General features: G+C 29.2%; 3 protein-coding genes across 8 annotated transcripts in view; 2 read left to right on the top strand and 1 right to left on the bottom strand.

Moving 5' to 3' along the window:
• The window catches only part of Tet (Ten-Eleven Translocation (TET) family protein), a 102,178-nt gene extending 99,067 nt beyond the window's left edge, over positions 1–3,111 (top strand). For 4 of the 6 annotated variants that reach the window (XM_070641638.1, XM_070641641.1, XM_070641640.1 and 1 more), the window contains 2 exons: positions 59–1,723; positions 1,796–3,111. In XM_070641638.1, coding sequence (XP_070497739.1) covers positions 59–1,723; positions 1,796–1,946 — 1,816 coding nt within the window. In that variant the 3' untranslated portion in view covers positions 1,947–3,111. Of the gene's footprint in view, positions 1–58; positions 1,724–1,783 lie in introns of all 6 variants that reach the window. The other 2 variants (XM_070641642.1, XM_070641643.1) reach the window with 2 other exon arrangements.
• Positions 3,112–7,169: 4,058 nt separating this feature from the next.
• Positions 7,170–8,500, bottom strand: Fdx1 (Ferredoxin 1). The gene is made up of 3 exons (XM_070641506.1): positions 8,368–8,500; positions 8,250–8,301; positions 7,170–8,190 (listed from the first exon to the last, which is right to left on the bottom strand). Exons 1-3 carry the CDS (start codon positions 8,474–8,476, stop codon positions 7,839–7,841), a joined length of 513 nt encoding a protein of 170 aa, XP_070497607.1. The 5' UTR covers positions 8,477–8,500; the 3' UTR covers positions 7,170–7,838.
• Positions 8,501–8,570: 70 nt separating this feature from the next.
• Positions 8,571–12,827, top strand: LOC139091350 (protein FAM91A1). The gene is made up of 7 exons (XM_070641389.1): positions 8,571–8,742; positions 9,024–9,108; positions 9,257–9,790; positions 10,112–11,967; positions 12,102–12,205; positions 12,289–12,358; positions 12,434–12,827. Exons 1-7 carry the CDS (start codon positions 8,659–8,661, stop codon positions 12,542–12,544), a joined length of 2,844 nt encoding a protein of 947 aa, XP_070497490.1. The 5' UTR covers positions 8,571–8,658; the 3' UTR covers positions 12,545–12,827.
• The last annotated feature ends 838 nt before the right edge of the window (positions 12,828–13,665 follow it).

The raw sequence follows: 13,665 nt of genomic DNA, 5'->3' as shown, positions 1-13,665 counted from the left end.
GTATATGCTTTAAGAATATTTGACTAATCTCATTTTATGTTATAATTTATGCAAATAGATATCCAACAGAAGTTCGTGTCCGTTCGACACCATTACAACCATGTCGACGTCATGGCAAGAAACGTGGTAATGAAAAGGATCCAGAGGGTAGTGAAACGCCGCAGATTTCTCAACCACTTACGCCCGTTCCCGTACCGCAGCCAATCATTCAAACGCCACCTCCAATGCCACCGACATCAAAAGATTCAAAATCTAAATCACGAAGTCGAAAATCAAGCACGTCTCGTTCACAAACACCTGTCAATCAAACCCAATTGACTCCACAAACGCCAACAATACCGTCACAGAACAATCAAGGCCAGAGCGCATTTTCAACTCCTACTCATCCACAGCAGGCTGTTAATAATCAACAACAACAACAGCAACAGCAAACACAATTACCTGGAAATGGCAGTAATACAAGTACGTTATTGGATATGGCATCAATGATTGATAATTTCACTGATGCTCAGCTTCAATCGAATCAAATATCTAGTACTGTTTTAGATTCACCATATTCTTATGATTATCAAACCGGTCAATATATTGATAATCGACAATATCATTATCAATGGCAACAAGACTATAATAAATTGCGTGGTGAGGAGATATCACCGGATACAACAACGAGGCCCGGTAGCAGTAACAGTAGCACAAATAGTAGTTCAGCATTTAGTCCAAATATACAACAGCAAAGTCAAGGATTATATGAGTCGAACAATAATAGTCTTACGAATGGTTTAATTAAGGATGAATATGCGAAAGGTCAGCAATATCATCAATTAGAGACGGCATTTGTAAAGCCAAAGGCGCCTGAATATAATCCACAAGGTTATGCAAATTATACACCTCATCAGCCTGTACCTCAACATCCAAATAATTATATTGGATATTCAGCATATCCCTACGATCCATATGCATATAATAGTTATAGTAATTACTCATCAAATTATCCATCATATAATATGGGATATGGACAGCCAACAGCTCAATCAAATTGGGGATTATATCCACAAACATCACCAATGGGACCTACAGCAACGCCCGTAATTCCAGCACATTTTCCACCACAATCAGCACTCGGTCCACCAACAACAATGAATCCACCGCCACAAAAAATAACAGAAGTAATTGGCGAAGTAACTGAAATTAATGACAATCTCGAGTGCTTCCAAGACAAACAAATGGGAGGTGTAGCCGTTGCATTACCTCATGGCAGTGTTGTCATTGAGTGTGCCAAATTAGAAATGCACTCAACGACTGCATTAAAGAAGCCAAATCGATTGAATCCAAATAGAATATCATTGATTTTCTATCAGCATAGAAATCTCAATCGACCGAAGCATGGAACTTGTGAATGGGCTGAGAAAATGAGATTAAAGAAATTAGGAATAACAACGCCTGAAAATGATCCCGATTTGAGAGAGCTGTTAGAGGAAGATGATATGAAGCAAGAATTTATGGATGAAGAAGAGGATTTGCCACCAGTTATGCCAGTAAAGCCAGCCAAAAGGTCACGATCAAGAAAAGACAAACATTCGACACATAATAGTGAGGATAAAATAATATCAAGTACATATTCGCCAAAAACAAAAGCTGATTCAAAAGGCAAATCACATTCACATAATAAAGCGAATACATTGACAACAACAAGTTGGACAACATTATTCCCAATGCATCCATGGTAAGCATAGATATAAATTTACGCAATTTCATCTCGTCTTCTATTTAATTCTATAAAAAGATTCTTTCACAGTGTCGTTACTGGTCCATATCATGAGAATTCGCCTACACAGCAATTGATAAGTCCATCGACAACAAATCCATCGTCGCCAAGCTGTGATGCCGTACAAGATCCATTAGCATTGTCCACTAGTCCGCCAGAGCATCACAACACCAGCACTTGATTATTATCATTAAAAGTCTATTAAGAAGTATGATGGAGATTTGGGGATGACAGTACAAAAACACACACATGATGATGATGATGGTACTCAATATGTAATATGTAAAATTTGTGAAAAAAAGCTCAAAAAATTGCTTTGAAAACTTCTTTTTTAAGCTTTCTTCTTTTAAAGCTCCGCGAACAGAAACAAGAAAAATTTTGTAAAAGAAAGCAAATCAATACCTCTAATTTTTTCAATTAATCTGCTGCTTAAGTCTGAAAGAATTTTATAAAAAATGACATCTACAAAAGTATTTAATGCTCTATGCTCTTTAGAAATTGGTTGAAAGAAATACCAAAAAAAAAAAAATTATTTTTACATTTTTTAAGATTTAAAAATTGAAAGTGAAAAATTCTATATTTAAAAATTGTTTAATGAGATTTCATTACTTTTAAAAAAAATTTAAAGTTTAAGTAACCTTTTTTTCCTCTTCTCTTTATCTTCTTAAGCTTCTCTCTATCTCATTTGTACATAAATATTTTTCAACATTATTTTTTTTAACAAAATATATACATAATATTATAAAAAAAAGAATGCAAAAATGTCTTATTGATTTTTCTTCGCGTCGTCGTCGTCGTAGTTCGTTATTGCTGTACATGCACGTATATAACACAGAATTAATAAGACATTGTTGCATAATTTATTCACTATCATGATAATTGTTTGAACAAATTCTTTTTTCATGCTCGAAAAAAAGAGAACCGCAGAGAGAAATTCATTTTTTTGTACACGTTTTGGATGAAAAAATGATCCGTATCTATAAATTATTAACATTATTATTATTTCGTTTCGGATTCATTAATTTAAATTATTTTTTGACACGATTTTTACTTTTTCCCTTTATTAACATTTGGATATTGAGGTTGTTGGGATTTTTGGAATTGAAAGACTTACTTTTTTGCTGACTTTTTGAGATTAAACTTAATGTACACATTATTACAAAGGTCACAGTGATCATGTGTACATTCATTATGTATCTTTTGTTAAAAATACATTTTGATGTGTACGTAAAATATTATTTTCTTACGTAGAACCTTTACGTACGTAAAACACAATATTTTTCATGAAAAAAGCCAAAATTTTTGAATACAAATGCACTTTTGTGTATTTCTTACTCATATTTACATCGGTCACTGTAAATTTAAGTAACTTTTCTTACATTTTTGGTTAAAAATGCAAAATTTATTATTTTATTACTTTACACATGCTGATGTGTAAAAAATTACGTACGTATTTGTTGATATGTATAATTTTACGTATACGTTTTTCGTATGTAAAAACTAAAATTTGTCAAATTTGATGTGTAAAATATTACATACACAAATATTTTAATGTGTAAAAGTTAATTTATGTTAAAATTGATGTGTAACAATGCTTTTGATATGTAAAAACTCAAATTTTGACACATTTTTAAAAACTAAAGTTTAAAAAATACGTAAGCAATTAAAAAATCAGTTAACAACATTATTATTTCACTTAACAAAAGACACAAAGTTCTCAATTAAGTCAACATCAAATGTAAAGATTATTTCAGGCAATTATTCTCAACAAACTTCAATTTCCATCCTGTATTATTATTTACTATTATTTATGATAATTTATTACAAGTATTTAAAAAAAAAAAGATGAAAAAAGAAGAAGAAAGAGAAACTTTTTATTATTATTTTTGTTTTCATGGAAGTAAAAAAAAAATTGCTTTGGCCATAAATAAATAAATAAATAAAGAAGTATTTGTAACAATGCCATAAATCAGAATTGAAAATTTTTAATACTCAACATATGAAATGAGGAAAAATGCATGCGGGAAGAACGAAAAATAAGCAAAATAAGTATGCATTTCTTGTAAATAATCTGCTGACTTCATCATCGATTGCAAAAAATAAGAGACGCAAATCCGAAAATCTTTAATGAAAGAAGGCTAATGTAACATTCCTTGCTAAATAATTCGAGAAATACACACACAAAAGTTCAATCAAATGCATTCTCCACACACAAAAAAATAAGGATTAAATATTTTTTAACATTCCAGCCAATGTTCTGCGTTTTATGTTTTTCTTGTTGTTGCCTCCTTTTAATAAATATTATAGTAAAAATAACTTGTACTCAAAATTCCATTTCTCAAGACTGACGTTATTATAACAATGTGAATAAAATATTAAAAATAAATTCCTCTTCTTATTCGTTTTATGTCGTCATTTTTTTATAAGAAGAGCATAAGAATTATTTTATATTCTGAGAAACATATCGAGGGACATTTCTTATTATTTTCAAAATCAAAATTACATAAAAAATTACAAAATGTGGAAGCTTGAAGCAGGGAATTGTGTTTGCAGAACTTTTCGCAGTTAAGCATGTTCTTGATTTTCAAATTATTTTTGATTTTTAATGGAGAAAAAGTTTTCATTTAGGTCATGAAAATAGTTTACAGTCAAAAATAGCTCAGAGGAAGTTGTTCTGGGAATTTTCAATCCGATCGATACTGCAATTTTGAAGTTCAATAGTTAATACTGTTGCCTGCTGTTGTTGAATAGTTCAAAGAAAATGAACTAAATTGTTGAACAACATTTTCCTGGAAGTTCTAATTTTGAAATTTCCTGAATAAGTTGATGCAACAAAACATGAGAATTGATGCAGAAACTCTAACGGATATTTTAAATTTGAATATTTTTGCCACTCAAATTCAAAGAATCTTAAAAGATGCAAAAATTAATTCGAATTTGAATGTTGTAAAGAAAGATCTAAAAGATGCAAAAAATCTAACGGACATTCAATTTGAATTTTGTCAACTGAATTTGAAATTTTAAAATTAGTTAAAAAGATGCAAAAACTTTTAACGAAATTTTAACATTTAAATTCATTCAAAAAAGATGCAAATGGTGAAGCAGAAATAAACGAATGTTTAATTTTTAAATTCACTTGAAGAGATGCTAAGATTTATGCAGAAATTTTAACGACAAAAATTAAAATTCCAATGGAAATTCATAACAAAATTTCAAATTCCAATGAGAAAGATGCGAAATTTTAAACTTCTAAAATCCGTTATTGAAAGCTTCACATAAATTCTCAAGAAATGCATTTAAAAAATAACAAAATTACCATAATTTTACAAATATAATGAACTCGAATTTTGAAAATAATTGAAAATTCTCAAAAAAGCAGAAACTTTCTGAAAATTCTGTCTAAAAATATCTAAAAAAATAACAAGCAGCACAAAACTCTGGAGAGTAAAAAAAGTATTTTTTCAATAAATTTTGATTGAAAAATTTTTTTTTATCCCCTCAAATTGCAAACTGTCTCAAGTTTCTCATTCTGTCATTTCTGATATTAAAAAAAATTCCATCATTACATAACATTAAAGTAATGTTCACATACATGCCATGATTTTGCTAAAAAAAAAATAAAAGTTTTATATAAATGCATACATTCTCAGCCTTAATATTCCAGCCATAAACTTTTTTCATTAAAGATTTTTCTCATGTGAAATGATAAAAAAATATAAAAGAAGTGAGTGATATGATGAATAAAATAAGAAAAAGAAGGATGGAAAGGAAACATTTTTAACTATTTAAGACAAAGAAGGAAGGATGAATTAATGATAAATTATAAGAGAAAGACACACATATACACACACATGTGTGTGCTGTAATGAAAAGTTTGCTTTTCTGCTCCAAAAATAAAGACAAACTTTCTTCCTTAAATGCTGCATTTTTATTTGATGAAGGAAAAATAAGGACATAAAGTTGATGAGATTTGTCACATATATTATACATAAAAATGATTAGAAATAGTCAAACATGTTTTTTTTATTAGAAATGAGGAAAATTAAAAAAAAAAAAATTGTGAAAAACTTTTTTCTCACAAATACACACACAAAAGACAGATTTTTTCACACACATACACACACAAAAAACTATATACAAGTTAAAATACAATTTTATTAATAATAATTATTGAAAATTATGACGTAAAAAAATGATGATATATATATTTTTTGAAAAAGGATGAAAAAAAACATAAAGTGGACGATGAAGATGAAATAATGGAAATAATCGATGAAGTTTATAGTCATTTTAAAAATTAGTGAAATTTTTATTCTTAATAAGGAGCTGAATATTATTGCTCTTTCTATTTATTTAATTATAGGTTCAATAAGAATTACGTAACGTATTATATGATAAGGGAAATAATGATTGGATAATCAAAAAAATATGAAAAAAAAAAATTATTGAAGAATATTGCCATAATAACTAAAAACTAATATCTAATAAATATTAATAATGATAATGACCTGTTTCATGATATAAGAAAAAAAAATTATATCCCTTCATTATTTTCATCTCTATATACATTCATTTTTCATTATCATTCATCTTAATTCAGGTGTTGAAGTTGCTTGAAAAGAATTCGGACAAATTTTTAACGGAAGAAATTTTAACGAACTTTTTTTGAATTTTATGTTTGAAATCCCTACAAATTCTTTGCATTTGTGAGGTTTTTCAAAACATTTGTATTGTTCTACGATCTACATTTGTATGAATTTGAAAATTTTGAACTTCAAGGCTTTCCAATTTCAAAAATAATTTGTAAGGTTTTAAATAATTTGAACTTCAAAACTCTTCAATTTCAAAAGAATTTGTAAGGTTCTCATCAAAAAATTCAAAAAATAACAATTTTCAAGCAATTTTTAAATCCTGTGTAGGACTAAAAGTTTCAACTTATAGTTTTTTGTAAAAAGAAGAATCTAAGATTACTGTAAACGCATTATTAAGCATTTTAAACAATAAATGAAGAAAAAATAAAAAATTTCAAGAAAGAAATGATGCCAAAAATGTAGGAAAAGATTTTTTTTTTCGATGTTCCAGAGAAAATAAAAAAAAAAGAAATTTAAAGCAATTTGCAAAAAGAAACTTTTTAGAAGACATGAAATTGGTGAATATAAAACTTTTAATAGAATAAAAATTCTTTTTTAAATGAAAATAAAACTATTAAGATGAAAACAATCATTTCCGAAAAAAATATGCAAAAAAAGAGGATAAGCTGTTAGTAATATATTACTATATAGACGTAATATTAATTTACACACACAGAAAAAAATCTAATGGAAGTGAAAATGCTTAAATATTAAATTTAAACATCAATGAAGAAATAAATAAAAAAAAATTGAACATAAAGTTTTTGCTCATATTTTTATTATGTTTTGTATCTACAATTTTATTATTTCTAACATTTTTATAGTCTTTCAGAGGCCAATTTGATATTCTATTAATTCCTTTTGTATTTCAGCTCCTGAGTAGCAATTTTTGGAAGCAGGCAGAATTAGTTAGTGATGAGTTATTTAATTTGCTATTTTGTTACCCTAACAGACAAAGAAGCATGCTCTGAGCTCACTCACTATTCCTAGCATACTCAATAACACTAACAAGGTATGCTTCTGTGTACACACTTTAGTATAAGCATGCTCATTGAATGTTAGGGTTATGCACTTAAGTTTACTGTTTCTAACGTTTATGTCGAATCCAACCTTGCAATTAAGTGTCGATTCGACTCCAATCTGGTTTACCTCGAAATATCTGATTCTATTCTATGCAACTCTCTGTAATTATTACGTAATATCTGTTCCATGTGATATCTGACCACTTCCAAAAATATTCCTCCTTCTGCTCAAGATAGACATGATGCTTATTCAAATACTGAATAAATTTAAAATCCAATTATTAAAAATTTGACTAACTAAAGTGATATTTAATTTGCTTATTGTTTTTCATTCTAAAGGATGAGATGACAGCTAAGATTCATTTATATAATATGTGTGTATGTTGGTGGTATGGAGTCGTATATCAATTAATTTGAACACTAATGGGGTTTTGGTTTGTGACCGTCTACATAGAAGTTCCTAGTAGCTTTCGGCAATTCAAGTCTCATTCCTTCAAGCTCTTTTGTAAGTATTATTTGACAACCTAAGCGTGAATTTTCCTTTAAGAACGGTGCCATATCCAAGAGATCTTCTTCCTTCTCATCAGCCAGCGGAAGTTTATCGAAATAATCATCCAGAATATAGCAATGACATGTTGTACATGCTAGAGAAGCCTCACACGCTCCTTCCATCTCAATATCGAATTTATGAGCTAAATACAGTGCATTGTCTCCTACTTTACCTCGAACGTCTATTGATCTCCCTGATTTATCAATGAAAGTCACATTCACACTGCAATAAAATGAGTCATGACATTGTAATTAATTAAATCGATTGTATAATACACTTACACTTCCTCCTCACTCTTTGGATCTTGCATTTCATATTCTCCAGACAATTTACCTGAAAATTTCAAGTGGTTTGAGCAATAAATTTGGTAATTAGGCTAATTAACTCATTGATACTTACTTAATGATACATGAAAATTTCTCTTATGTGTTAAATAATTAATATCACTCTTGATTGTTCTATGAAAATTGTTAATACTTCTATAACTAAATAAAATTTTCCGAAACATTGTTTTCCTGTGTTTTGATTCTTACAAAGCTGTCTTCAATCGAGTTATCATTGAGTATTTTTTACGTGGAATTTTGGAAAATTCAAGTCAGTGAGGAAAAGTTGATGTAAATAATAAAAAAAATTTAGTGAATATTTGTTTTTAATTAAATCCATTAAATATGGCATTAAACTAATGCAAAAATGGCAAGCAAATTGTCAACTGAACTCGATTTATCAGTTAGGAATAAGGTATCGTGGCAACTGCTGCCAATTCATCTAAAACAGGTAAAATGTTGTGAAAATTTTATTTGACTCGTAAATCCAATGGAATTTATACGTATGAATCATTGATTAATACCTGATAAAATTAATGAACTTGCTATAAACATGGATTTATTGATTCAGTGCGTCTATAAGTGTGAATCTTTAAATTATTTAAGAAAACAAAAATATATGACGTGAAATGTTTTTGTTGTTGTAATTTTTTAGATACAGAACTTACTTCCGTACTGTATTTGATCAATTTGATAGTTGTAAATTTAATTAACATTCTTATAATATTTCAGATTCTCAACAATTCACAAAAAGATTATGAAAAATATGTATTTAATTATTCGCTGAAAAATCAATTGCGTTATCGTGGAAATCTTGGTAAGGAATACATGATTACATTAATCGCTCAAATATAATACATCGTCTAGTCTCATATTCACAGCATTATATAAACTGATAAGAATGATGACTAAAAAATATTGATAAAAATGATAAATAAACTTTCATTTCACTTTTTATATTGTAGTTCACAAAATATTTCGCAATGAAGAAAAGTACTATGAGCTGCTCATTGATAAAAGTATCGGAACATACAACTTGTTCCCTTATCATCTGTCGGATGTTGTTACAAAAGGTTTACGAATAACCCCATTTAATTTCTATGTTGAAGTTCTGGCACATCTACTAAAATTAGATAAAAGCTACGATACCTTACCAAATTTTACTGCTGCTGACATTTTAAGAGTACTTGGAATTGGCCGTAATGAATATTTATTCATACTTAGTGAGATGAAGACGAAGAATACGTCCAAGTTGTTTAGAAAGCCAAATCCTTATCAATTCCTGCCTAAGTTTCCATCCAAAATCACCATTGATGAATGGTGGCGCGTTGAAGTTGGTCTTGTTTTAGAAATTGATATCAAATATGTGAACGACAAGGAACGAGCTGTGATCGACGATTTAATTGACTTTGGGTCACAAACTGCTGGCACGATTGACTACAATGTCGTGCATAGCTTGTATAGAAAAGGTCTTATTTACTTAGATGTTCCGATTAGCGGTAAGCGATTGCAAATTATTCAATGTATATTTATATTCAATGTTTCTTTCGAGAGTGTATTGTGAGCCAATGGACAATATCAACTGACTGCATGTTTTGCTTTGAAAGTTAGCGTTAAAAGCAAATTTAAAGTGTAACGATCGAAAAATATTTCAAAATTCAAAATTCAAATTTTGAACCACTTTCAATATTTGAATTTGAATAATACGTTAAAACAATAAGTATCCATTGACTCACAATTAACCCTTAATTGAAGCTTAATATTCCATAAAATAGCAATTAACTAATTCTTTGCAAATTACTTACAAAAAACTTATTTAGGTGAAGATTTTATCAGCATTCCGCCACTAAAAAATTTCATAATGAATCGTGTGACTGGCGATTACTTTGAAAGTCTTTGCTACAAAATTTTCATGACTGCAGATGAACACATGAAAATATCTGAGTTAGCTCACCTCAATCAAATTGATTTAGACACGGTAAAGCATGTAATTTCACTATTTGTACGTTTGGGATTTGCCAGAGTGAAAAATACAAAAGAAGTTCAAAATGTACACGAATCGTGGCGAAATAGGACATTGGAGGATGTTGAAAGACTTCAAATCACGCCATTAAATTATCATGCACTGTTATTGGATAAAGACAATGAAGGTTTTATAAATCCTGACTTTACCGCAAGTATTAGTAATCAGAAAAGTACAAATAAGACACCAAATAGTGATGGTGGAACGTCGTCTGATGGAAATACTAGCGACTTTTCGTTTCTTAACAATCGAAAGAGCTCACCCGATAGTTCAAATGAAATCAGCTCAGAGATTGAGGATTTGAGTGAGAAGCCATTTGAAAGATCACCACAAATGCATGAAAAGCGAATTGGATTCCTTTTTGACTCGACTTTAACAGCCTTTTTGATGATGGGTAATTTAAGTCCAGGTCTTAAAAATCATGCAGTCACAATGTTTGAAGTTGGAAAGTTGTGTGAGGAGAGCATGGATACATTCTTAACGGAATTAGAAAAAGTGTCCTTATTGGATGCAGAAGGTGAAGGAGAAGTATCAAGATACTTTGCACATGCTGTCATATTAAGATCAACAATAATTGCACTACGAAAGCGATTCTCAACGATGGACTTAATTAGAGTTGAATGTCTTGAAAATTTAGACCAAAAAACACGCGATAGAATGCTGGAAAAGAAGTACAAGTTTATCATTGCTGCTGCACCACTAACGATAACAAATTCATTGAATGAAATGTTTTCAATTCCATTTTATGGTCAATTTTATAGAAGTTCTGAACATTCTCATTTTTGGTCAAGACTTTTCTACTATCATATCTCAGGATTTGGACCGCCAACTTTACTCCTTGTCAAAGGAACCGTCCTTAAAAATTTGCCACGTTTATTTTTGGGCTATGGCAAGCTGCTCATCACAATTGTTCAATCTGATTCTTATGTTATTAATTCGGAGAATTTTAAATCCCTAAATGATCAATTAAGGCAGAATCATGTTCTTGTGCAAGGCTATGGCATTCGTCAACCAGGAGAAACTTGTTATGAAGCATTTCCAATTGATAAGACATCGCCGAGTCGAGGACAGAAGGAGAAATCGAAGAATCAAAAAGCTATTGATAAATTAATGGATGTACTTAATCTTAAAGATGTTTGTGGATATATAACATTCTTAAAAACCGGCGTGCCAGATCTCGGATGTGAAGAATTTGACATTGATGTTTGCCTGCAAAGGCCAAAAGCTAAAAAGCCAGGAAAGGTTGTTGCCGTTGAATCAACTCGGCCCAATACATTACCAACAATTTCAAAAGATATCTCATTACAAGATTTCCAATCGCCATTAGACAGTACGGACATTATTATGCAATTAAGCAGTAAGACAATTATTGATGGATCATTGTCGACACTCAAATCGCCAGTTGAGAATCATTTTGCCTCAACGCCTAAAAATACATCACCATCAAATGTTTATCGTAGTGCTGACTGTAATGAGGTATTGAGACGTGAACTAGATGAATTAAATAAGAGTGATAATAAAAAATTAGATGACGACGAAAAATTCATTCCAAAACATATGGTTTCGCAGAGTTCTATTGAAATTGAACTAGTTGATGATGATAGTCGTGAGAAATTGGACGATGTAAAGGAGACAAGTGAATATTTGGGAGAGGTAAGCTTTCGTTAAATTTTAACGGATTTTTTCAGTTTAAATTTTTGAACTTGAAAACTTCGTTTAAATTTCGAATTTTAAAAGTTCGTTATTATTTGAATTTTGAGTAACCGTTATTTTTTTACTATTTTCAGGAATGGACAGTTCTTGATATTAACTTTGGTATTCCATTATTTGACGTTGATGTCAATACGAACATTTGTCAATATTTTGTCAAACATCTGGCAACAGACGATAAGTAAGTGACCTTTATGCTTGACTTAGAACATTAGCTGATTACTAAAAATTAATTAATTTCCTTCTATTTTTAAACTTCCTTAGTCTTTCAAAAGTTCAACATATTAATGCGGACATGAATGATAAATTTATGAAATTCATCACTCAATGCATGGTAATTAGCAATTAATATTCATATTGTTCATTAATTTATGGCTTTTCATTCTTGACTTTTTCTATATCCATACAGTACTTTGACGATGAGAATGTGCGAAATATAAGAATTAGCAAATTAATTCCGGCACCAAGAATTAATTTAGCTTTTGAGAACGGAAAAATTGTCTACTGGAATGGAAAATAAATTTTTCACGATATGAGAGACGATGATGACTCGATGAGCATAAAAGAGTTTCTTTTATTTTTTGTTTCTTTTATTATTTTGTGTAGTCATTAAACAATATTAATTATGATTTATGTTAAATTTAACAAAAAATATAAATATACTTTTTAGAAGATTGATGCCCTTATAAATCATACAATTAATACTTAACACACATGATGAGGATGATTTGATGAAAAAGTCAATGAATAAAAACTTTCAAATTTAAGAAAATGCAAAAAATTTTAGCATTTGAGAAAAAAGATCTTAAAATTTATTCTTTATTTAATTAAAGTTTGTTTTCAGGAGATTTTTGGTCAGTTTTTGAAAGCTTTTAATAGAATTATAACGGAAAAATTCAAATTTTAGAACCCTATAAAGTCCAGATTTTTGTGTGCATTTGTACAGTTTTCGTTTAAAAATTCAAAAATTTATCCGTTAAAAATTATTAAAAGCTCTCAAAAATCACATAAAGCTCATGTCACTTAATAAAATAGAACTGTGGATTTATAATATAATCAACTTTGAAACTCATAAAATATATTTATGTATATAAACAGATGCTTAATTGAATTTAATTAAATGTATTATAAAGATTTGTTTTAATTTTTTTAAATATAGAATTCGTAATGCAATGTTAGTAATTTAAGGTAGGTATTAAATGAAAGCTCGTAAAATGGGATTTTAGAGGATTTCCTCACCAACATTTTCATTTATAATATCACATAATGTCTTTTTGTTGAATGGTGTTAGAAGCAAAGCTCAATGTTTTTATTTCTCTGTCTCATTTCCATGCTTTACATTTTTGGTCTCAGAATGTACCAAATTAATTAATTTATTTTTATCTTCTAGACTTCTTGACTTTATTTCTTTTACCTAGATCTATCCTAAAATCAATTGCTTTTCCTAACGACTTTTTATTTGAATGCTTTAAAACCTTACAAATTTTCAAATAAATGTTAATATTTTAGCTGTCTAAGTAATTGGTTCAATTAAACTCATAACAGGTACTTGACTTGATGTTAATGCAATTTGTAGTTGAAAATTTAAACCTTTCAACTGATTTTTGAAATTCAAAACTATAAGAGATGCGGAAAAGAAGC

The sequence above is a fragment of the Chironomus tepperi genome, unplaced genomic scaffold (assembly GCF_022539635.2).
Source record: "Chironomus tepperi strain 1889 unplaced genomic scaffold, CSIRO-AGI_Ctep_v1 contig_244, whole genome shotgun sequence".
Classification (NCBI taxonomy): domain Eukaryota; kingdom Metazoa; phylum Arthropoda; class Insecta; order Diptera; family Chironomidae; genus Chironomus; species Chironomus tepperi.
The sequence above is the reverse complement of the archived record's forward strand: the minus strand, read 5'-3'. Positions and strand labels throughout refer to the sequence as shown.